We start from the raw sequence: 26,281 nt of genomic DNA, 5'->3' as shown, positions 1-26,281 counted from the left end.
ACTGTTCCATCTCATCCCTAAATGAAGAAAGCTTTTATACTGTCCGAACGAATCCTGGTAAAGACGCAGAAATCCTGTAAAACCACTCAAATGGTAAACAAATGGTAATTAATGGTAATGTGCGAGTCACACGGTCTCAAACACTTGATACGCAGACTCAAATGACATAAGATTAGAGGTGTTCTAAGGTGGTGGAAACACTACCACTTTGGTCCACAGGGGCCGCCAGAATCAACACAATAAGAGTTCCTTGTAGTAACTTTAATCCCCTCAAAATAAACATAAAGAAATAGAGAAAGGCTGCAGTTTGTCGTGTCAACCAGAGGAGTCGCCCCCTGGTGGTCAGAGAGAGAATGCAGCTTTATCACATGAAGCATATACTTCTATACAACCAGATGCGTCGCCCCCTGGTGGTCAGGAGAGAGAATGCAGCTTTAACACATGAAGCATGGACTTCTATACAACCAGAGGAGTCGCCCCCTGATGGTCAGGAGGGAGAATGCAGCTTTAACACATGAAGCATGGACTTCTATACAACCAGAGGAGTCGCCCCCTGGTGGTCAGGAGAGAGAATGCAGCTTTAACACATGAAGCATGGACTTCTATACAACCAGAGGAGTCGCCCCCTGGTGGTCAGGAGAGAGAATGCAGCTTTAACACATGAAGCATAGACTTCTATACAACCAGAGGAGTCGTCCCCTGGTGGTCAGTAGAGAGGATGCAGCTTTAACACATGAAGCATAGACTTCTATACAACCAGAGGAGTCGCCCCCTGGTGGTCAGGAGAGAGAATGCAGCTTTAACAAATGAAGCATAGACTTCTATACAACCAGAGGAGTCGCCCCCTGGTGGTCAGTAGAGAGAATGCAGCTTTAACACATGAAGCATATACTTCTATACAACCAGAGGAGTCGCTCCCTGGTGGTCAGTAGAGAGAATGCAGCTTTAACACATGAAGCATAGACTTCACTCGACTGCTTTACATTAAACCAATAGCATTCAAAGATATGCTTCATACCTTTTATATTCTAGCATGCATTTGTATCCGTTCCAGTGTTTTTTCCTGTTAATATACAAATTGAAAACAAGCTGAAACATTTATTACCGTGTAAAATGTAATCTAAGACTTTTTATGAAGTTTAGGTCGCACTTTCAGGTATTACATCTTCTGGGTCCATCATATGATGCCATTGGGAACCAAAAATACTCTTTTCCAATAGACTTATTTAGTTGTTGTTTTACTTTGAAACCCTGATATAGAGTCCTAAAAGTTTTATTTGACAACCTTCAACACACAGGTTTACCGAAAGGTACTCAAAGTTATTTATAGAGACTGATTCAACACGAAGGCCAGGTTAAAGGGTCAACTCCACAGCTGGTGTGTACTAATAGTGTTCTTTAATAGAAGATGGAGGTTTTTATACACTTAACTTAGAGTCCAGTGTAATGACCCTGAAATGCATTGAGAGAGGATGTGACGTTTCGTCCTGTAATCTCCCAACGGATGACTGAACCTCATAAGGTATCACATTGTTACTGCCCCGTTTATAGTCAGCAATAGCACTGCTATTATAATACCGTTAACATCCATTAACTGCTTCACAATAAAAGTCATCAGTTGAACAGTTTAGACGTGAGCCAGCAGCAACAGGAAGCGTTGAGCTTAACACAGCGACTGGAGGAGAGTGATCAGAGAGTGTTACATCAAGTAGATTCAATTAGGAACACTAATGCGAGCATCACTTCCTGTCAGTCTCTTGTGGATGCGTTGGTCATTTGGATCTTATTTAGGAATGGCGGACTCCACCAGTAACAATGAAAGCTCGAGAGGCAACGGTATGGCAGAACAAATGGTAACCATTGACATCAGAACACATGAAATGAGTGTTTATGATCGTCACAGGTTTGTCAGGTTGGTTGATCAGCTTTGATCAAGACCGTCTATACATCTATATATCTAGACTACTATTGAGTAAAACGTGTTGCCTCGCACATCCACCTCCAACGTCTGCACCACAAGAGCCGTTCCCAAAAAAGATGCCCAGATGAAATAAATATAAATCTTGACCGAGTGTCCGACTTGAAGGCGTTGGTTGTTTACAGTGGATTGCAGCTTTAGTGCATTTTACAACTTTTAGGACTAAGGGCTTAAATTAAGGGCTAATTTTTTTGGTCTACGTCTTTCTTGATTTATTCCCTCAGTAAACATTGTAAACATTAGTTTTTGGTCTCAATCTCTAGTTTCAAGTCTTCTTCAATACAGAATGATGTTCATTTAGTAAATTATGGTCATTTAGAGTCAAACAGACCATAATACAGGGGATGCTCAGAGGGAATGGCTTGTGTCCATGCTCCCAGATCAGATTGGTCTTTTTCTTATGAGCGTTTCAAAAGCCGATTCAACCAGGGTGCATTGTACTTCATCACCGTTTAGCTCTTTATATGGATGTTGTCTGTTTAACCTCTTATACCTAATTATATTTAAACTGGGTGGAGTCGATAATCTGAAGCTAAATCATTGTCATCTCTAAAGTGATTGGCATTAAAGTGATGCTTCTACTTGGGTCTGGTGCAGGCCTGTCTCATATATCTACATATATATATATATATACATATATATATATATATATATATATATCTCCAGATATCTCCGGGTTTCTCGTCACCATTCACGGTTGTTGTGGTTTTTTCTATCTGTTGCTGGAAGCCGGCGTTCTGTGGCCACATCTCTCCAATCAAACGTTGTTTTGGACGTTCCATTAGCATTGTTATCTTCAGAGAAGCTTTTTCTCACTGTCTTGCACCACTTTCCACTTCAAGGCGCGGCTGTTTTGCTAATTTCTCTTTGGGGAGGCAGATCCAGGAAATGAAAACATAATCCAACCCATAATGCATTAGTCCTAATGCAGTCACGACCAGAACACTTTTAATTTCCAGTTACGAGGTTGACGAAGCTCAGAGGGAAGATTGTTGTGAGGATATTGTGAATTCACACTCATATTTAAAAGAATCACTTGAGACTCGATGACAATGAGGAGGTAGACACCAAGAGGCAGATCCCACAGACATATCACAGGTATTAATAACCTGCACATATCACAGGTATTAAAGAAGTTAATAACCTGCACATATCACAGGTATTAAAGAAGTTAATAACCTGCACATATCGCATGTTTATGAACATTAAAGAAGTTAATAACCTGCACATATCACAGGTATTAAAGAAGTTAATAACCTGCACATATCACAGGTATTAAAGAAGTTAATAACCTGCACATATCACAGGTTTATAACCTGCACATATCGCATGTTTATGAACATTAAAGAAGTTAATAACCTGCACATATCACATGTATTAAATAAGTTAATAACCTGCACATATCACAGGTATTAAAGAAGTTAATAACCTGCACATATCGCATGTTTATGAGCATTAAAAAGGTAACCAGCTGTTCGCCGTTACAATAGATAGTCACATGGGAGATTAAGGCCCAATTCAGCTTTGTTCATACGGTTTTCTCTAATAATGATTCATTTGCATTATGGGTATTAGTTTTCTCCAATGACAGATTTGACCCACTTCACCTTCATGAACCAAAAGAGCAGGTTGTCGTGATCTCGTGTTTTTTCATGAATCTGTTTCCTGTTTCATTTGTCGTGTCCCGTGTTTGTTTGACTTCCTGTTGGAAACGTGTTTGCCTTCCTACGAGTCTGAAACCATAGCAACCCAGAGGAGTCCCTCCTTACTCTCATCAGCAGCAGTGATGCACACACACCTGTATATCCTGCATACCTATCTTCTGCATGTTCTAGCCACATGCACGACGTACGACCACAAAGTGAACTTTTATTCACCCGATGACTCTTCACTGGGATGAGACATTAATCTGCCACATAAGCAAAGCACGACTTTGACGAGCCACTGTCTAAATGTTTTGAAGCTGCATTCTGTCTATTGACCACCAGGGGGCGACTCCTCTGGTTGTATAGAAGTCTATGCTTCATGTGTTAAAGCTGCATTCTCTCTCCTGACCATCAGGGGGCGACTCCTCTGGTTGTATAGAAGTCTATGCTTCATGTGTTAAAGCTGCATTCTCTCTCCTGACCACCAGGGGGCGACTCCTCTGGTTGTATAGAAGTCTATGCTTCGTGTGTTAAAGCTGCATTCTCTCTCCTGACCACCAGGGGGCGACTCCTCTGGTTGTATAGAAGTCTATGCTTCATGTGTTAAAGCTGCATTCTCTCTCCTGACCATCAGGGGGCGACTCCTCTGGTTGTATAGAAGTCTATGCTTCATGTGTTAAAGCTGCATTCTCTCTCCTGACCACCAGGGGGCGACTCCTCTGGTTGTATAGAAGTCTATGCTTCGTGTGTTAAAGCTGCATTCTCTCTCCTGACCACCAGGGGGCGACTCCTCTGGTTGTATAGAAGTCTATGATTCATGTGTTAAAGCTGCATTCTCTCTCCTGACCACCAGGGGGCGACTCCTCTGGTTGTATAGAAGTCTATGCTTCGTGTGTTAAAGCTGCATTCTCTCTCCTGACCACCAGGGGGCGACTCCTCTGGTTGTATAGAAGTCTATGCTTCATGTGTTAAAGCTGCATTCTCTCTCCTGACCACCAGGGGGCGACTCCTCTGGTTGTATAGAAGTCTATGCTTCATGTGTTAAAGCTGCATTCTCTCTCCTGACCACCAGGGGGCGACTCCTCTGGTTGTATAGAAGTCTATGCTTCATGTGTTAAAGCTGCATTCTCTCTAATGTCTTGCAAAGTTACCACAGTGCAAAAATAGGAAAACATGTGTATACTTTTAAATCATCAATCCACAGATGTCAGACAGTCAGTAACCCCGCCCCCCCCCCCCCCCCCCCCCCCCCCACCCCCCCCTGTGTCCTGCCCACCACTCTGACTCCATGACTCCTGCCGTCCACTCTGCAGCGCGTCCTGGAGCAAAGCAACGGTAAGACGCTGACTGCATTTACACTCTTTATGTTCTCATGAGACCTGTTGGGACACGTGTTGCATGCAGCCCATAAAGTCTCATTGCTCTCATTTATTGATTCATGATTTTTAGCCTTTATAACTGCTGCAGGATCAATATTGCTACATAACACGGCGTATTAATATGAAGTCTTTATTCCTTAAATCCACCTCAAACAGCCAGAACTGAACTATTGGTGATGAAATGACGTTTTCTGTGTTTCCCACGATGACTTTTCTTTTTGCTTTGGTCAAAAGTTGCATCAGGAAAATGCACATCTCTTTGCCCCTTCTCCTCCTCCTCATAGGTAAGCAGAGAAAGTGGATTTATATTTCAAATGTCGTAATAAAAGCATGTATAGGATGTATTTTAGGCGTATCGTGCATGATGATGCGATCACGACGTCGGCGGTTTGGTTCTTTAGCTCTGAGATTCAGGGAGACGCTAACGACGTTCATGTGGCCGCTGCTCCGGTAACGAGCTGATCAATCAGCCTTAATCACGTTGGAGAGATTGGATTACATCACCGAGTTGTTGCTGTTGTTGTGCGTCTCTTGTTGCTGTTGTTGCTTCGTCTTGATCGACGAGTATTTGATCCACATTTGAATTAGTTTTTCCTAAACATGATGTCGTCCCGCTCGCAGTTATTAAAGCTTCTGGTGGACCAACAACTAAATATGGACGATGGCCAGCAGAGAGAGACAAATACACATTGTGTATGCTGTTTAAAAGATGCTTTCACACATCCAGAGAGTTTCATTTTGTTGGCGTGTGATGAGACAACCAACACTGTTGGAAGTGTCGTCTCTCTGAAGCCACGACGGGTTTGGTGCCACGATGTTCTACGAACAACGAGGTCTCACTCCTCCTCTCTCTTCCCAGCTGATAAAAACACTTCAGGTACGATAAGATATTAAAGTGTACGGGACTTTAAAAAGATCATCAACCTGAACTGCCCCAGAGAGGAAAGAGGGGAGCTACGCTAACCCAGCTAGGACCTGAGGCTACTCCACTACCCAGCATGCTCCTGGCTGTCTGAGGCCCGGTACCAGGAAAATAAGATGGATGACAATCAGGACTCAAAGTTGATGGACAATGTTTTCCTCATTTTTTCGGCCATTTTATTACAAATTTTAAAAAATGTTTTTGGTTTTGTTCGTCGTTTGCATGTCGTTGTGTATCCCTATTGCACAATGACAATAAATTATGATAATTGATAACTTTACATCTGTATCACATCTGAGCTAGCTAGCAGGCTAAGTTAACGGCCACGTTGGTGACGTTCATCGTAGAAGCCTTTCTTGACTTCCAAAATTGTCTTTTTAATTGACTAATGGCACAATTCAAACATGATACAAAAAATGTATATATATATATATATATATATATATATATATATATATATATACATATATTTATCTCTCACCATTCTTTCCAAAATGTAAGGTCAGACACCGGAAGGGGCGGGCCTTCACCTCTTGGGTTTAACTAATAAAAAGAATGCAGGGTTTGCGATATTGAGGGTGTGTTTAACATCTGAAGCAGAAGCGTAAAGTCTGAAGTGGATTTGAGTTGAAACGTCTGTGACATGATCTATGAACTGCCGTCCGACTGCAGGTTCCACTTGCACCCTGAAGCAAGGGGATTTCGGCATCTTCACCGCGTGCATCTCCGACAAAACCCTCAGGTTGAAGCTCATTCACCACACAAAGAGTTTGTTTTGCGTTTGTCTCTGACGTGCAATAAAGTGACATGTTTGATCTACTGAAGGTTGCATTGCCACTACGCAGCTTGTCCGAACTCTCCGCCCTTCGACTGTAAAATCACGACTTCCGGCGGGCTGCCGCTGCCGGACCCGCCCAAGAACTGCACGCTGCCGCTCCCTCGGCACCGCGCGCTGTACGGCAACACGACCACGAGCTACAACTGCACGCTGATCCGAAAGGGTCGGAAGGAAGAGATGCGCATCGTCGTGGACTACAGCGTACGCAAAGGAAGAGGTCGGTGTGCTCGAGCTGTTGGCGGTCGTGGTCGTTTGACTTCTTCTTGATGCCGCTCTCTCCTTCCTGTACAGGTCACATCAAGCCCTGCAAAGGAACCTCGGGCGCTCTGCTGCACAGAGCTCCACCCTTCCTGTGGCCGGTGGCGGTCCTGTCTCTGTGGGGGGTCCTCGGGACCGACGGCCGGGCTGCATGAGGACGTTATGACCCACAGGAACGTATTCACTGGACATTTGCACTGTTTTTAGATGTTGATAAATGTGTGATGGCGTTTTTATCTTTTTTTAAAATGTGACATGTGAGTATATCCTGTCGGTGTGATTTATTATAGTATGTGTGTCACCTCCACCTTGAGGCAAGCTCAGTGTAAAAGAAGACTTTTGTAAAACAGCTTGCAATGAAATTTCATGATCTTCATATCTTACAATAACCAAAGCTGATAAATAAAAGACAAGAAAAAATGAAGCAACATCAATTAGAATCATTTGGTTGTTTGATTAATGATGAAGTGTAATAATATGTTGTTCAGTTTAGCCAAATGATGAATGTTTGGAAATGAATAGCGATGCTTTTGGAGCTCTGAGGAGCTGCTGGCTGTGTGAGACCGGACAACCTGCCACAAGTGGAAGAGCTCAGTCCGAGTTCGGCGACTTGGACTATTTAATAATGTATTTATCAATACATAAACTGAAGAAGACTTGTATACAACCAGAGAAGTCGTCTCCTGGTGGACATGAGAGAGAATGCAGGTTTGAGACACTTCTTTAGGTTTGTGTTTGTTCTCCTCACAGGACAGAATCACCAGGAGGGAATATGGTTGTGATACAGTAAATTATTATTAAACTGATCTAAAGACTCTTTGTCTGAACTTGTTAAGCTGCAGTCATTTAGTTTTCTATTTGAACCTTTTTAACAGCTTTTATTTCACCTTCACGGCTCTTTGAACCCACAGAGCAGTTGGATAAATAAACCCACGTGATGCTCCTCAGCCAATCAGATCCACTAGGAGACAAAGCAGCAGGATTCTGAGCAGACGCATGAGTCATGATCATGAAGCCAGTTTCCCACTAGACCGGCTGCACTGGTTTATCTCTCTGGTTACTTCGAGCACTTCTCTTCGGAGGGACCGACTCTCTTTCCTCCCCGGGTGCTGTCTACTCTTTTAATTTATTCTGAACTGAACCATATTTATTTAATACTCATATTTACTCCTTTTTTTCATGACTTTTGTTCGAAATATACCCGTCTAACCTCTATTGTATTTTTTTTTTTTTTAAAAGCCTGTAAAATCCCTTCCAATGAACGCATATTCCCCAAAATAAAAGTGCAATGTAAGGCTGTAGATTCAAGTTGTTTTTTTGTTATGCTAACAATGGCACGTTGCTCTGACAGAACTATGTAATGTTGCACAACTTACTGTAATTAATTAATTATATATATATATTTTTTATTATTGTTGATATTTTTACATTTTACAACCGGAAAACGTTAAATCGGTGTAGCTTGCTTCTAATAAATTATGGGTTGAAGTGTTTTACTGTCGCATATTGTTCATAATATTCACTGGAAGAACAGATTGTATAATTTAAATACAGCTGTAGAGGAAATATAAAATGTTAGTGACAACAAAACGCTGATCAGCGTCCAGAGCTCGAACCCACGAAGGATCGAGAAAAAGATCTTCCAAAGTTCTGGAAGTAACCAGAGAGCTAAACCAATACAGGAGCTGCAGCAGGAAACTGGCTTTATAACAGAGACTGAACATCAGAGGTCGAACCTCGGGTGCTGTCCAGTGTTTTAATTTATTCTGAACTGAACCACAACAGCTGATTTGTACAGTAACGTGTTGTTAAAGAGGATGAAGGTGAAGTGAGGATGTTTCCTATCAGGAGCTGCAGAGCAGACAGCAGCAGCCTTTATAAACTCTACTTCCTGTTAGACAGACGCACTGGTTTAGCTCAGTGGTTACTTCGAACAACTATTCTCTCTGGAGAATTCTGCTCTCTATCCCTCCCCGGGATCGAACCTCGGGCGCTGTCCAGTGTTTTGTTTTTTTTCTCCACAAAACCTTCGTTGCTGTCGTTGCATCTGATGTCAGCAAACCTCTCGTGTCTTCAGTGTGAGAATGAGCTCCAGAGGGTTAAATGTCTGAGACCTTCCGACCTCAGATCCTAGCGGCCGCGTCCACAATAGAAGCTTTGAACAAGGTCCACTCGGATTCCTTGTCCCCAACCTCCCTCGGGATGTGTGAGAAGTTCTTCTGGAGGTGGGAGTTGAAGACCTCCCTGACAGGAACAGGTCTCTCTAGCCGGCTCCCCGACATCTGATCCAACTCAACACCAGGTGGTGATCAGTTGACAGCTCTGCTCCTCTCTTCACCCGAGTGTCCAAGACATACGGCCGCAGATCAGATGATACGATCATTGATCTCCGGCTTCAGGTGTTCTGGTACCAGGTACACTTATGAGTCACCTTATGCTCCAACATGGTGTTCGTTATGGACAAACCGTGGCTAGCACAGAAGTCATATATAGCAAGACATCACTCGGATTCAGATCGGCAAGCCGTTCCTCCCAATCACCCCAAACCAGGTTTCTCTGTCATTGCCCACGTGAGCGTTGAAGTCTATGAAGTCTATGGAGTCGGCAGGCGGCGCCATGTCAAGGACGACCGACTTCAAGAAGGCTGGATACTCCTAAATTCTGTTTGGTGCATAGGCACAAACAACAGCTGGAGCCTTACTCCGAACAACCTGCAGGGAGGCGACCCTCTGGTTCTCCAGGGAAAACTCCCGCCCGGTGCTTCTCACCCTGGACAACTCCAGAAAAGGACAAAGTCCAACCCGTCTCCAGGAGCTTGGTTCCAGAGCCAGTGCTGTGTGTGAAGTGAGGGTAGTAGTTTAGTTCCTGTCTACAGCGTCTCTGTGGTAGGGGGAACCACCCGCGGTTGCACGCAGTTGTTACACTGGCACCCAACGTGGGGCCCCCTTAAAAAAAAACACATGCGAGGTGACGAGGAACACCCAGGACGGCCGGCCCAGCCGATCGTCGCGCCGGGGCAGATGCCGGGAGGAATCACGCAGATGCAGCGGGACCAAGCCGAGGCAAAGCGGCAGTTCTTGGAGGCGCTCCACGTCCAGGAGGAGCGGCAGGCTCATGCCCTCGAACAGCTCACCGCCCACACAGGTGTGGCTCCGCAGGCCCGTCCACCTTGAGGGGGGATGCGTCGCACAAAATGACAGCGGCGGATGACGTACAGGCCTTCCTTTTGAGGTGATGGCGGAGGCGTGCGGCTGGCGGGCAGCAGAGTGGGCGATCCGTCTCCTGCCGCTTCTCACCGAGGAGGCGCAGACAGCGGCTCTGGGACTTACTCCAGACATGCTTAAGTCCGTGATGGATCGGCTGGGTCTGACCCCGGAGGACCACCGGGCGGAGGTTCGGCGAGCGTGGCCTGAGGATCGGCCTTTCATTTACGTGTAAGTCCCTCAAGCACTAGGGCACGAGTGTTGGAGGTGCGGGCAGCCCGGACACTTCCCGGAGGGATTGTCCGCTGATGGAAGTGCGCCAGGTGATCCGGATTTCCGGTTCTCCAACTCCCTCCCCAGGTCCAGGAGCGACGTACCGTGTTCCGGTAAGAATCCAGGGGGGTACACATCAGGCGATGGTGGATTTGGGTTGTACGTAGTCTATGATCCACTAGAGCCTGGTTCGGCAACTGTAACACGCACTTGTTACAGCATCTGACGTTAAAATATAATTGATATTCCACCCACCCACTACAACAATCCACAGCACCCCACCCCCCAACATTTCCCTTAACCAAGTGAGGAAAGAACTGAGGAGGATCAAGGAGAGAAAGGCCACGGGTCAAGACGGCATCAGCTCAAGGCTCCTCAAATCCTGCGCTAACCAGCTGTGCAGGATAGTGGAGCACGTCTTCAACTTGAGCTTGAGGCTGGGGAAAGTACCACAGCTATGGAAGACATCCTGCGTGGTACCGGGACCAAAGTCCCTGCAGCCCAAGGACTTCAACAGCTTCAGGCCGGAGGCTTTAACATCCCACCTGATGAAGACCCTGGAGAGGATGGTCCTTGTACATCACCACCCCCTGGTGAGCTCATCTCTGGACCCAATTTAGTTTGCTTACCAGTCTGGCATTGGGGTGGATGACGCGGCCATTTACCTGCTTCGCAGATGTCTTTCTCCCCTGGAAAAGGCTGGAAGCACTGTGTGAGTCATGTTTGTAGACTTCTCCAGTGCCTCCCAAACCATCCAGCCTTTTCTTCTGAGGGACAAGCTGGAGCAGACAAGGGTGGAGCCCCACCTCACTGCATGGATCCATGACTACCTCACCATACGGGGGTGTGAGTCAGATCTGGTGTCCTGCAGCACGGGGGCCCCACAAGGCACCATTCCTCTTCTCCATATACACCTCGGACTTTAAACACAACTCTGATAACTGCCACATACAATCTGCAATCGTCTGCCTCATTTCCGCCAACACTGACTGGGAGTACAAAGAACTGAACCAGGACTTAGGATGGTGCCAGCAGAATCACCTACAGATCAACTCTGGTAAAACCTAAGAGCTGGTGGTGGACTTCCACCGGGGTAAACACTCTCCTCCAGAACCAGTGAACATCCAGGGAATGGACATTGAGATTGTGAGAATTTATAAGTACCTAGGTGTTCACTTGAACTATAAACTGGACTGATTACACAAAGGGGCAGCTCTGTACAGCTCCTCCATCACCGGCTGCTTCATACCCGGTGTGTGAAGGAGAGGAACCACAAGTCCTTCCTTCCTGCTGCTGTCAGACTGCACAACCAGCTGAGCTCCCAGTAGACCACAACACATGTTAACAAAATAGTTATATTTATTCTGTATGTACATATAATATCCAGTTACTGTAGAGTTTTTATTACTTTTATTACTGTTTTTTACTGTTTATTATTCATATCACTTGTTTTGACTTTGACTGTACGATGTCTCTGGTGTGCACTTTACCCCTTTGCTGCTGTAATCCTGTAAATGTCCCCACTGCGTGACTAATCCAAGATTATCTAATTTTATCTTATCTTAACCGCTCCCTGTTCTTCCTGCTCTTCAGGTCTACAGTTGTACAGATGGGTGTAACCAACATGAAGGTGACGTGCAGCTGACTGTTCACTGAACCATCACATGTTGTTCAGATCAGAGTTCAAATTAGAGTCACTTCTGAGGAAGTGAAACTCAGACAGTCATTGCTACTGAGGTGAAGATCTTCTGCCGTACTGATAAGCAGTGTATCTGCTACCTCTGCTCTCTGGATGAACATAAAGGCCACGACACCGTCTCAGCTGCAGCAGAAAGGACCGAGAGGCAGAGAGAGCTGGAGGGGAGTCGACTAAACATCCAGCAGAGAATCCAGGACAGAGAGAAAGACCTGAAGCTGCTCCATCAGGAGGTGGAGGCCATCAACCTCTCTGCTGATAAAACAGTGGAGGACAGTGAGAAGATCTTCACTGAGCTGATCCGTCTCATGAAGAAAAGAAGCTCTGATGTGAAGCAGCAGGTCAGATCCCAGCAGAGAACTGAAGTGAGTCGAGTCAAAGAGCTTCAGGAGAAGCTGGAGCAGGAGATCACTGAGCTGAAGAGGAACGACGCTGAGCTGAAGCTGCTCTCACACACAGAGGATCTCAACCAGCTTCTCCACCACTACCCCTCACTGTCACCACTCACTGGGTCTACAGACTCATCCAGCATCAACATCCGTCCTCTGAGGTACTTTGAGGACATGACGGCGGCTGTTTCAGGAGTCAGAGATGAACTACAGGACGTCCTGAGAGACAAGTGGACAAACGTCTCACTGACGGGGACTGAAGTGGGTGTTTTACTGTCTCAACCAGAGCCCACGACCAGAGATGGATTCTTAGAGTATTCATGTGAACTCACTCTGGATCCAAACACAGCAAACACACAGCTGTTATTATCTGATGGGAACAGAAAAGCAACAACAGTTAATCAACAACAGCCTTATTCTCGTCACCCAGACAGGTTCACTGAATGTGATCAGGTCCTGAGTAGAGAGAGTCTGACTGGACGTTGTTACTGGGAGGTGGAGTGGAGAGGAGGAGGAGTTTGTGTTGCAGTCTCATACAAGAACATCCAGAGAGAAGGGGGCTGGAATGAATGTGAGTTTGGATCCAATAACAAATCTTGGGCGTTACGTTGTCTCAAAAACAGTTTAACATTTCTTCACAACAAAGTCCAAACCCTCGTCTCTGGTCCTCAGTCCTCCAGACTAGGAGTGTACCTGGATCACACAGCAGGTATTCTGTCCTTCTACAGCGTCTCTGGAACCATGACTCTCCTCCACAGAGTCCAGACCACATTCACTGAGCCTCTCTATGCTGGACTTGGGTTTTATGGTTTTAGTTTTGGATCCACTGTTGAGTTGTGTAAACTAAAATAGAAAGAAGTCCTTTGAGGGTTAAACTGTGAGTTTGAACTCTTGAACTCATTTAGTCTCCATGTTTGTTGCAGAGAGCTGATTGTTGAGGCGTTTCTTCACTGCAGAGATCAGCTGTCAGTCAAACCTTGTGGGCGGTACTTTGACGTCTTGTCCTTCTTGTTGTGTAAAGGTCTGAGTTCCTGTAGGTGGCGCTCCTCCCTTTGTCTGTTTAGCCATGGAGGCTCTCACTGCTCATGATGACGTCTATTTACCTGAACTGACTTTTCTCTGCATGAACATTTAAACTTCTCTGAGCTCTAAATGTCTGAAGAATATTTCTATTGATGTTTATTATTGTTGTTTCTCTTCCACTGCATGTGTCTTAAGAGAGAAGCAGACCTTCATTTATCTGAGATAGTTCTTCTCTTTGTGTGTGTTTGTGAACAAATCCTTAATTAGATTTACATGTATTTGTTTGGCAGACCTATGAGCTCTTATTACACTTTAATTATCATGATCATAATCAATGAGGAGATCATTTATTATCCTCTTAAATATAAATGATTCAGTTTAAACTGATTGAGTGTGATGAATCTGTCCATGAACTCATTGATCACGAGTCATTTAACAGACTTTAATGATGGGATGTGAGAACAAACTGAATGTTTACACGATGAATAAACAAACATGAACAAAGTATTGTCTTCTTGTCTTCTTGTCTTCATTCCAGGGTTTCACACAAAGCTGACGTATGAAATATGAAACTAATATGAGAGAATAACTGAGTCACACCAAAGTCCAGAGTCCATGTTCAGAGCATTGGTCAGTCAGTTTACAACCAGCACGTTGTTTGTCTACCAAACCACTGAACTGAGGTACAATGTGAGGACCCAAATGCAGACCACAGGAGACAGAATCAGATAACGGAATTATATATATTATAAGTAGGCGCAAGGGCGAAGCTTAGCGTCAGAGTCCGAACTCTGTGACAGGATGGCCCCCACGCCTGTGTCCGAGGCATCCACTTCATCGACGAACTGCCAGCCCGTTAGCCTGGAAGGGCTACCAGCCCATTAGCCTGTAAGGGCTAACAGCCCATTAGTCTGGAGGGGCAACCAGCCCGTTAGTCTGTAAGGGCTAACAGCCCATTAGCCTGGAAGGGCTAACAGCCCATTAGCCTGGAAGGGCAACCAGCCCATTAGTCTGTAAGGGCTACCAGCCCATTAGCCTGGAAGGGCAACCAGCCCATTAGTCTGTAAGGGCTACCAGCCCATTAGCCTGTAAGGGCTACCAGCCCATTAGCCTGTAAGGGCTAACAGCCCATTAGTCTGGAGGGGCAACCAGCCCGTTAGTCTGGAAGGGCTACCAGCCCATTAGCCTGTAAGGGCTACCAGCCCATTAGCCTGTAAGGGCTAACAGCCCATTAGTCTGGAGGGGCAACCAGCCCGTTAGCCTGTAAGGGCTACCAGCCCATTAGCCTGTAAGGGCTAACAGCCCATTAGCCTGGAAGGGCTACCAGCCCGTTAGTCTGGAAGGGCAACCAGCCCGTTAGTCTGGAGGGGCTACCAGCCCATTAGCCTGGAAGGGCAACCAGCCCATTAGCCTGGAAGGGCAACCAGCCCATTAGTCTGGAGGGGCAACCAGCCCGTTAGTCTGGAGGGGCAACCAGCCCATTAGTCTGGAGGGGCAACCAGCCTGTTAGCCTGGAAGGGCAACCAGCCCATTAGCCTGGAAGGGCTACCAGCCCATTAGTCTGGAGGGGCAACCAGCCCGTTAGTCTGGAGGGGCTACCAGCCCATTAGCCTGGAAGGGCAACCAGCCCATTAGCCTGGAAGGGCTACCAGCCCATTAGCCTGGAAGGGCTAACAGCCCATTAGCCTGGAAGGGCTACCAGCCCGTTAGTCTGGAGGGGCTACCAGCCCATTAGCCTGGAAGGGCAACCAGCCCATTAGCCTGGAAGGGCTACCAGCCCATTAGTCTGGAGGGGCAACCAGCCCGTTAGTCTGGAGGGGCTACCAGCCCATTAGCCTGGAAGGGCAACCAGCCCATTAGCCTGGAAGGGCTACCAGCCCATTAGCCTGGAAGGGCTACCAGCCCATTAGCCTGGAAGGGCTAACAGCCCATTAGCCTGGAAGGGCTACCAGCCCGTTAGTCTGGAAGGGCAACCAGCCCGTTAGTCTGGAGGGGCTACCAGCCCATTAGCCTGGAAGGGCAACCAGCCCATTAGCCTGGAAGGGCTACCAGCCCATTAGTCTGGAGGGGCAACCAGCCCGTTAGTCTGGAGGGGCAACCAGCCCATTAGCCTGGAAGGGCTAACAGCCCATTAGCCTGGAAGGGCAACCAGCCTGTTAGCCTGGAGGGGCTACCACCCCATTAGCCTGGAAGGGCTACCAGCCCATTAGTCTGACGGTCTCTTCAGGGTCTTCAGGGTCTTCAGGGTCTCCAGGTCCTCCAGGTCCTCCAGGTCTCGTATGGTGACCAGGTCCTTGTGGTTCTCTCTGCAGTGACGCTGGGCTTCAGTCATGGTCTTCAGCTCATGAACTACATGGTAGTGACATCCAGCTGATGAGACGGCACACAGTCCTGGATGGACAAACAGCTTATTGATTACATTGAATATTAATAACTTAACTCACTAAAGACAAAAGACACGTGGAAGTCAGAGGAATGTCTCGGGGACACTTTATGGAACCGTGTTATAATAATGGAGAAGATGTAAAAGAATAAAAGGTATGAAAGTCTTGCCCGACACGATGATGCTCAGAAGAAGTTGGTCCATCTCGTCTCCTCTCTGGTCCTCTGTGGTCCTCTCTGGTCCTCTTTGGTCCTCTGTGGTCCTCTCTGGTCCTCTGTGGTCCTCTGTGGTCCTCTTTGGTCCTCTTTGGTCCTCTGTGGTCCTCTCTGGTCCTCTTTGGTCCTCTGTGGTCCTCTGTGGTCCTCTCTGGTCCTCTGTGGTCCTCTGTGGTCCTCTCTGGTCCTCTGTGGTCCTCTGTGGTCCTCTCTGGTCCTCTGTGTTCCTCTGTGGTCCTCTTTGGTCCTCTGTGGTCCTCTCTGGTCCTCTGTGGTCCTCTGTGGTCCTCTGTGGTCCTCTCTGGTCCTCTGTGGTCCTCTGTGGTCCTCTGTGGTCCTCTGTGGTCCTCTCTGGTCCTCTGTGGTCCTCTGTGGTCCTCTGTGGTCCTCTCTGGTTCTCTCTGATGGAAGTCAGAGGAATGTCTCATGGACACTTGATGGAGGTCATCCTCCGTGATGGCCAGAGGAACCGTTTATTAGATGGCCCGGGGTCTACTGGTATTTTACTGTAACAACTTCTTTCTTACTTAATTGTATCTTGTATGTCAATTATTGTTCGATTTTTGTCTAATTAGCTATTTCCTTGGATTCATTATTATTATGGATTCAACACTGTTATTTTAAGTTTTTACAAGTTACACATTACCTCACATTACAAGACAACAAAAAACAAAATAAAAAATACATAACAGCATAACAACCAACTATACGGACAATCAGACAAGGACAGAAAAACACAGACATAAATCATCATCCTCCATATTGAACAATTGTATTTATATCATTCTTACCACCATTTTATTTTCAATTCATCCAGGCTACTTGTCAAATGTCCCCCCAAAGAAGATTATATAGAAGAAAATAACCTGTTCGTGTCTCCTTGGAGAACATGTGAGTAGAGGCAGATGGTGTGGTGCTGTCTAGCCAATGCTAAGCTAATGCTGTAGGATAGATAATCCATAGAAGACTGAGGATTCTCCTGTCTGTTTAATACAGGTGAGGCAGTGTGTAGGCCTAGGATACATAAGAGAGGATGGAGCTCAATAGGACATTTTATTAAGGAAGACATTTGGTTCCCAATTTCAACCCACAAGTTAAAAACATGCTGCTTACACCTTAAACATACACCAGAACAGTCTTTGTCCTATTTGCTCCTACTATATGGGGTAGTTTGTAATTTATGTATAATTTTAAACTGAATTTCTTGGGATTTGTAACTACTACATATTCATTTGCTATTTAACATGATTGTTTTCCATTGGTGGTCAGTAATTGTAGTTTTAAGATCCCGTTCCCATGATTGTCTGCTGCTGTGAGTACTTAACTGACTTAAGGAGAGCAGTTTGCACCTGGATGACCTGATCGGATTTTGGTAGTCCAAGGTCACTGGCAACACAAAGAGTGTGTGTGTGTGAGTGTGTGTGTGAGTGTGTGTGTGTGTGTGTGTGTGTGTGTGTGTGTGTGTGTGTGTGTGTCAGAAAGAGAATGTGTGATACAAAGAGAGATGAATATTTAGATTTCTATATTTTCTAGTTCCACTCGTGTTTCTTTGAATTTGCATGAAGTCCGCTGGCGATGACCTTGGCTCCATCTCTCCAGAGACCAGTAGAAACCCAAACCACCATCAGTGAGCTCTTTGTTAGTGAAATGATATTAAGGTCCATTAGGAAAATGATTGTTGGCATGAGCTGCACATCAAAAGCCACCACCTGGCAGAGAGGACCAGAGAGGACCACAAAGAGGACCAGAGAGGACCACAGAGGACCAAAGAGGACCAGAGAGGACCAGAGAGGACCAGAGAGGACCACAGAGGACCACAGAGGACCAGAGAGGACCAGAGAGGACCAGAGAGGACCACAGAGGACCAGAGAGGACCAGAGAGGACCAGAGAGGACCACAAAGAGGACCAGAGAGGACCAGAGAGGACCACAGAGGACCACAGAGGACCACAGAGGACCAGAGAGGACCAGAGAGGACCACAGAGGACCAAAGAGGACCACAGAGGACCACAGAGGACCAGAGAGGACCACAGAGGACCAAAGAGGACCAGAGAGGACCACAGAGGACCAAAGAGGACCACAGAGGACCACAGAGGACCAGAGAGGACCACAGAGGACCACAGAGGACCACAGAGGACCAGAGAGGAGACGAGATGGACCAACTTCTTCTGAGCATCATCGTGTCGGGCAAGACTTTCATACCTTTTATTCTTTTACATCTTCTCCATTATTATAACACGGTTCCATAAAGTGTCCCCGAGACATTCCTCTGACTTCCACGTGTCTTTTGTCTTTAGTGAGTTAAGTTATTAATATTCAATGTAATCAATAAGCTGTTTGTCCATCCAGGACTGTGTGCCGTCTCATCAGCTGGACGTTACTACCATGTAGTTCATGAGCTGAAGACCATGACTGAAGCCCAGCGTCACTGCAGAGAGAACTACAAGGACCTGGTCACCATACGAGACCTGGAGGACCTGGAGGACCTGGAGACCCTGAAGACCCTGAAGAGACCGGTCCACTCGGTGAGTTTGACTACGTCAGGTGGTCTGAACCTTTACATTCACACAGTGGAGGACAGTCAGCAGATGAACTGGACCTCAGGGTGGACTCGTACTTTACTTGAGTATTTTAGTTCAACGCTTATTTATCTCACAGTTCAGAGGGACATTTATTTGACTACATATTAATATGTTTCATATAAAACATGATTTAATGCAACATACGGTAACACTTTACAATAACAACACGCTATTTAGCATTAGTTAAGTACGAGTAAACACTTAATTCATCATTCATAAAGCATTGTTCCAACATTAACACTCATTAGTCAGCAATTCATGAACACAGTAATAAATGTTTTATTCTTGATTAATAAGCTTGACTATTATGTGTTTCATGATTGCGTTTTCCTACTTTATAAATGATGTATTCTGCATTTGTAAATTAAGTAATATATATTGCAAACCAATTATTAAGGACTTATAGATGATTAATGAGATAATTTAGTTTGAATAAATCCAGGTAGCTACTAGTCATTAGGCCTCTAAAGTGAGGACGATCTATGCCTTACAGAGGAAATGACAGATCTCACTAAATATTCTCTCATTTCTTTTCTGCTTCACTTTATTACAGTTTATTACAGCAGAGGGACTCATCACATATTGTCTTATGATTCAGGAGAAGTTTCAACAAGCAGCTGTATCACTCCAAAATATTATATTTCCTAAAAAGTGTTTTCTTTTCAGACGCACCTGAAACTTCTTAATTTGTGCTGTGTGCCAACTTAACCAGTAACATATAGACTGATATTTACAAATCAGAACTACAGCTCACAGTTATTATTGTTATTATAACACCAACATGATTAAAATAGTCCTTGTTTCTGCTTAGATCCACCCTTTTTAGTTTGGGACTGTAATTTCGTTCTTCTAAATAGCGTGTAGTTATTATAAAGTGTTATCCAACATACTGCTAATCTGAACTGGTTATTTACAGCATTAATACAAACAAACATCGTCCATGTAAATATATAGTGGAGTCATGTTGCCTTTGTTAGCGCTGTTAGCATCGTTAGAAAGTCTCTTTCTTTATATCACAATGAAATATTGCTTTCAGCGAGCCTGGATCGGACTGTACCATTACCTGCACAACTGGGGGTGGTCACTGCCAAACACAAGTTACTACAAACCCGGGGAGACGGAGTTCAGACGATGGAGTTCTGGAGAACCAAACAACTCCAGCAATAAACAAAGCTGCACAGTGATGAAGACAGATGGGGAATGGAAAGAAGTCTATTGTGAAAAGACCTTCAAGTCAGTCTGCTTCGATGTCAGAGGTCAGAATATAAAAGTTACTACGAGAAACTTTCCTTTTGTGTTGGTTCTGGCGTCCCCTGTGGACCAAAGTGGTAGTGTTGGTTCTGGTGCCCCCTGTGGACTAAAGTGGTAGTGTTGGTTCTGGTGCCCCCTGTGGACTAAAGTGGTAGTGTTGGTTCTGGTGCCCCCTGTGGACTAAAGTGGTAGTGTTGGTTCTGGTGCCCCCTGTGGACTAAAGTGGTAGTGTTGGTCCTGGTGCCCCCTATGGACTAAAGTGGTAGTGTTGGTTCTGGCGCCCCCTGTGGACTAAAGTGGTAGTGTTGGTTCTGGCGCCCCCTGTGGACTAAAGTGGTAGTGTTGATTCTGGCGCCCCCTGTGGACTAAAGTGGTAATGTTGGTTCTGGTGCCCCCTGTGGACTAAAGTGGTAGTGTTGGTTCTGGTGCCCCCTGTGGACTAAAGTGGTAGTGTTGGTTCTGGTGCCCCCTGTGGACTAAAGTGGTAGTGTTGGTTCTGGCTCCCCCTGTGGACTAAAGTGGTAGTGTTGGTTCTGGCGCCCCCTGTGGACTAAAGTGGTAGTGTTGGTTCTGGTGCCCCCTGTGGACTAAAGTGGTAGTGTTGGTTCTGGTGCCCCCTGTGGACTAAAGTGGTAGTGTTGGTTCTGGTGCCCCCTGTGGACTAAAGTGGTAGCTCCTAGTAGTCTACAAGCTCCTTAAGATAATAGGCCTTGGGCCACTTTGTACTAGAAAAGTTGGGCCCTGAGTTCAAAAAGGTTAAGAACCCCTGATGAAGAGGACTGGGACTGAACTGAGGTTTATAGAGGATCAGGACTAGACTGAAGTCAGATTCAGGACCAGGTAAAAGTTCCTCACTGTTACTTGAACTCGTCTTCAGCTACATGAAGGTCCTTTAAGGCAGATTATTGTCTGTTGCCTTTATGAATGTGCATGTTCATATTCACAGAGCTCCGTGTTGATTCCACCTTCATGCTCAGATTCATGTAGCAACAATAAACTGGTCTGCATCATGTGGTCTGTTATGGTTCCTCTACTCAGCACTTCCCTCTGGTCTACGTTCAGGGCCAAACAGATTTGTCCTCAATACCACCAAGATGAATTGGACTGAGGCCCAGAGCTACTGCAGAGAACACCACACAGACCTGGCCCTGGTGAGGAACATGGAGGAGAACCAGATGGTCCAGAGTCTGGTTCCCTCTAAAGGAAGAGTCAGGATCGGTCTTTTCACTGATCCATGGAAGTGGTCTGATGGAAGTGACTCCTCATTTAGGAACTGGAATCCTCTGGAGCCTCGTGAACCTGGTGGCTCCTCTGAGATTTGTGTGGCAGCAGACTTCAGTGCCGATGGACGATGGGAGACATTGGACTGTAACGTCAAGTCAGCCTTCATCTGCTACAGTGGTGAGCTGTCAATCACTCAGTCTCTAAAGGTGGACTTGCTAAGTCTATGCTAAGCTAAGCTAAGCTAAGGTGTTCTTGCACCAGCCTTATTTAAATAATCATACCTTTCTCTTGTATCATTCAACGTGTTAAACATTCAAGGATATTGATTATTATCATCCATAAATGTGACTGATGATGTTGTTTGTGTTTTAGACGTTGTTCCTGTTTCAAAGCGAGTGGTGAAAGTGAGGCTGGAGAAAAGAAGCTCCTCTCTGGATCTGAATGACCCCGTGGTGATGGAGGACCTCTTGAAGCAGGTACACCTTCATCTCATTAACAACAGAACAACAGGTGATACCTGAGATGTGGTGGACTACTAAGAACAATGTAGAGGTGATACCTGAGATGTAGTGGACTACTAAGAACAATGTAGAGGTGATACATGAGATGTAGTGGACTACTAAGAACAATGTAGAGGTGATACCTGAGATGTGGTGGACTACTAAGAACAATGTAGAGGTGATACCTGAGATGTAGTGGACTACTAAGAACAATGTAGAGGTGCTATGTGCAGTGCAAACGTGGACACGTCATTATTGAAGTTAGACATGCAAACAACAAAGATGCTCTAGAGGAAACCAGAGTTCTTCTAGAGCTTCACACGAGGACAGAGAAAGGAAGCAGGATGTAAGGGAACACCAGTCTAGTGAAGAGCTCTTCTAGAGCTTCACACAAGGACAGAGAAAGGAAGCAGGATGTAAGGGAACACCAGTCTAGTGAAGAGCTCTTCTAGAGCTTCACACAAGGACAGAGAAAGGAAGCAGGATGTAAGGGAACACCAGTCTAGTGAAGAGCTCTTCTAGAGCTTCACACGAGGACAGAGAAAGGAAGCAGGATGTAAGGGAACACCAGTCTAGTGAAGAGCTCTTCTAGAGCTTCACACAAGGACAGAGAAAGGAAGCAGGATGTAAGGGAACACCAGTCTAGTGAAGAGCTCTTCTAGAGCTTCACACAAGGACAGAGAAAGGAAGCAGGATGTAAGGGAACACCAGTCTAGTGAAGAGCTCTTCTAGAGCTTCACACGAGGACAGAGAAAGGAAGCAGGATGTAAGGGAACACCAGTCTAGTGAAGAGCTCTTCTAGAGCTTCACACGAGGACAGAGAAAGGAAGCAGGATGTAAGGGAACACCAGTCTACTGAAGAGCTCTTCTAGAGCTTCACACGAGGACAGAGAAAGGAAGCAGGATGTAAGGGAACACCAGTCTAGTGAAGAGCTCTTCTAGAGCTTCACACAAGGACAGATAAAGGAAGCAGGATGTAAGGGAACACCAGTCTAGTGAAGAGCTCTTCTAGAGCTTCACACGAGGACAGAGAAAGGAAGCAGGATGTAAGGGAACACCAGTCTAGTGAAGAGCTCTTCTAGAGCTTCACACAAGGACAGAGAAAGGAAGCAGGATGTAAGGGAACACCAGTCTAGTGAAGAGCTCTTCTAGAGCTTCACACGAGGACAGAGAAAGGAAGCAGGATGTAAGGGAACACCAGTCTAGAGCTTCACATGAGGACAGAGAAAGGAAGCAGGATGTAAGGGAACACCAGTCTAGTGAAGAGCTCTTCTAGAGCTTCACACGAGGACAGAGAAAGGAAGCAGGATGTAAGGGAACACCAGTCTAGTGAAGAGCTCTTCTCTACATGTTTCAGCTCAAACAGAGGCTGAAGGACCAGGGGCTGAACGACGACATCAAACTGAGCTGGAAGAAGCAGTCGGATGGAAAAGTCTTCCACAAGGAAGAGAAGAAGACCTAGAAGAAGAGAACAGATGAGCTGTAATGTTCCTTTCTCCTCCTCTTCCTCCTTCTCTTCTTCCTTTCAATAAATGGTAGAAAGAACCAAAAGAACCAAGCTCTCCGAAAAAATTGTTCCAAACAGGTTCTTCCTGAAGGACTGAGGTTCTACCCAGAACAATTTGCTTCTGAAGAACCATTTCCTTCTTCAATGATTTTTAAAAGCACAGATGTGAAAAACAAAAGACCCAGAAATCTTCTTAATGAACCTCATGAGGAACCCATATTGAGTTAGATGGAACGCTTGGTTCCTGGTGGAACCTCAAGGAAAGGTTCTACCAGGACCAAAAGTGGGTTCTCCCATGGGGATGACAAATATAAAATAAAAAGTGTGATGAGCTTATAGAATATGAAGCTTTGTTTTGTAGCATCTCAGCCTGCTGCAGCGTTAAAATGATAATTACATGTTAATGAGTAATAATGATCCAATAACACGCTGTTTATTATATTAAAGCTCTCTAAAAGAGTTCATTCTGCATAAAGAGTACTTTTACTTTTGATAATCAAGAACCTTCTTCTATAGTTTGTACATCCATAACTCTGAATGTAGCTCTTTTATGGGTAAAGGTGTGTTTCCATGGTGACGATGCTTCTTTTGCTTCAATAAAACATTTGACTCAGCGTTCTGCGTCACCACAGTTCTTCATGTCCTTCAGAGTCTGAAGACTGGAACTAAACGAGCCTCAAGAGCAGCGTTCCTGTTATGTTCCACTGAAATATGACATCACGTGAATATGAGATCACATGACTATGAGATCACATGAGTATGAGATCACATGACTATGAGATCACATGAATATGACTATGAGATCACATGATTATGAGATCACGTGACTATGAGATCACATGACTGACACCACATGAATATGAGATCACATGAGTATGAGATCACGTGACTATGAGATCACGTGAATATGAGATCACATGAGTATGAGATCACATGAATATGACTATGAGATCACATGAGTATGAGATCACATGAATATGACTATGAGATCACATGAGTATGAGATCACATGAATATGACTATGAGATCACATGAGTATGAGATCACATGAATATGACTATGAGATCACATGACTATGAGATCACATGAGTATGAGATCACATGAGTATGAGATCACATGAATATGAGATCACATGAATATGAGATCACATGAGTATGAGATCACATGAATATGAGATCACATGCATATGAGATCACATGAGTATGAGATCACATGAGTATGAGATCACATGAATATGAGATCACATGAATATGAGATCACATGAGTATGAGATCACATGAATATGACTATGAGATCACATGAGTATGAGATCACATGAATATGAGATCACATGAGTATGAGATCACATGAATATGACTATGAGATCACATGAGTATGAGATCACATGAATATGAGATCACATGAGTATGAGATCACATGAATATGAGATCACATGAGTATGAGATCACATGAGTATGAGATCACATGAATATGACTATGAGATCACATGAGTATGAGATCACATGAATATGAGATCACATGAGTATGAGATCACATGAATATGACTATGAGATCACATGAATATGAGATCACATGAATATGACTATGAGATCACATGAATATGACTATGAGATCACATGAATATGAGATCACATGAATATGACTATGAGATCACATGAGTATGAGATCACATGAATATGACTATGAGATCACATGAGTATGAGATCACATGAATATGAGATCACATGAGTATGAGATCACATGAATATGAGATCACATGAGTATGAGATCACATGAATATGACTATGAGATCACATGAATATGACTATGAGATCACATGAGTATGAGATCACATGAATATGAGATCACATGAGTATGAGATCACATGCATATGAGATCACATGAGTATGAGATCACATGAGTATGAGATCACATGAATATGAGATCACATGAATATGAGATCACATGAGTATGAGATCACATGAGTATGAGATCACATGAATATGACTATGAGATCACATGAGTATGAGATCACATGAATATGAGATCACATGAGTATGAGATCACATGAATATGACTATGAGATCACATGAGTATGAGATCACATGAATATGACTATGAGATCACATGAATATGAGATCACATGAATATGACTATGAGATCACATGAATATGACTATGAGATCATATGAATATGAGATCACATGAATATGACTATGAGACCACATGAATATGAGATCACATGAATATGACTATGAGATCACATGAGTATGAGATCACATGAGTATGAGATCACATGAATATGACTATGAAATCACATGAGTATGAGATCACATGAGTATGAGATCACATGAATATGACTATGAAATCACATGAGTATGAGATCACATGAGTATGAGATCACATGAATATGACTATGAGATCACATGAATATGAGATCACATGACATATCACAAATTACAAATTTACAATCTGTACACATACGACATCCCTGACCTTTGACCTCACATCGGATCAGGAAAAACTCCCCAAAAATAACCTTTGACAGGGAAAAAAGTGAAGAACCCTTCAGGAGAGCAACAGAGGAGGATCCCTCTCCCCGGATGGACAGAAGAATAGATGTCATGTGACCAGATGAACGGAGTTACAGAGTTACATAAACACATTACATGAATATGACAATGTATGAATGGAACTCCAATCCATGAAACAGAAGGAGGTAGAGAGGAGGGGGCGGGGCATCAGCAGGGCCAATGGGAGACCTAAAGGTTGATTTTACCGTGATGTAACTTTTGGACTTTAAGGATCAGAATCAATCCTACAGCCTCCACTTAATATAATTAATATAATATAATATAATACTGATATTTATCTGACGCTGTGCACAAACACCGGCTTTAAACCATTGTGGACTGAAGATAAATAAAATATATATTTTTAAATACTTTTATTGACAGACTTTTGTATAAATGATCCAGTAAACGTGTTATTCTGATTTAAGTTACAGGAGTAAATGTAATTGAGGTTTAGAGACGC

The 26,281-nt window shown here is 44.7% G+C and overlaps 2 protein-coding genes across 2 annotated transcripts; both read left to right on the top strand.

Annotated features, from left to right (window-relative positions):
- The first annotated feature begins 10,255 nt into the window (after window positions 1-10,255).
- On the top strand, window positions 10,256-14,112 carry LOC117741840 (tripartite motif-containing protein 16-like). Its single transcript, XM_034549072.1, has 4 exons — window positions 10,256-10,455; window positions 10,585-10,610; window positions 11,369-11,554; window positions 12,203-14,112. Exons 1-4 carry the CDS (start codon window positions 10,256-10,258, stop codon window positions 13,432-13,434), a joined length of 1,644 nt encoding a protein of 547 aa, XP_034404963.1. The 3' UTR covers window positions 13,435-14,112.
- A 4,243-nt stretch (window positions 14,113-18,355) lies between these two features.
- On the top strand, window positions 18,356-23,347 carry LOC117741839 (macrophage mannose receptor 1-like). Its single transcript, XM_034549071.1, has 6 exons — window positions 18,356-18,389; window positions 18,552-18,727; window positions 19,821-20,040; window positions 21,098-21,436; window positions 21,632-21,735; window positions 23,117-23,347. Exons 1-6 carry the CDS (start codon window positions 18,356-18,358, stop codon window positions 23,219-23,221), a joined length of 978 nt encoding a protein of 325 aa, XP_034404962.1. The 3' UTR covers window positions 23,222-23,347.
- The last annotated feature ends 2,934 nt before the right edge of the window (window positions 23,348-26,281 follow it).

The sequence above is a fragment of the Cyclopterus lumpus genome, chromosome 13 (assembly GCF_009769545.1).
Source record: "Cyclopterus lumpus isolate fCycLum1 chromosome 13, fCycLum1.pri, whole genome shotgun sequence".
NCBI lineage: Eukaryota > Metazoa > Chordata > Actinopteri > Perciformes > Cyclopteridae > Cyclopterus > Cyclopterus lumpus.
This window is presented reverse-complemented; position numbering and strand designations above follow the sequence as displayed.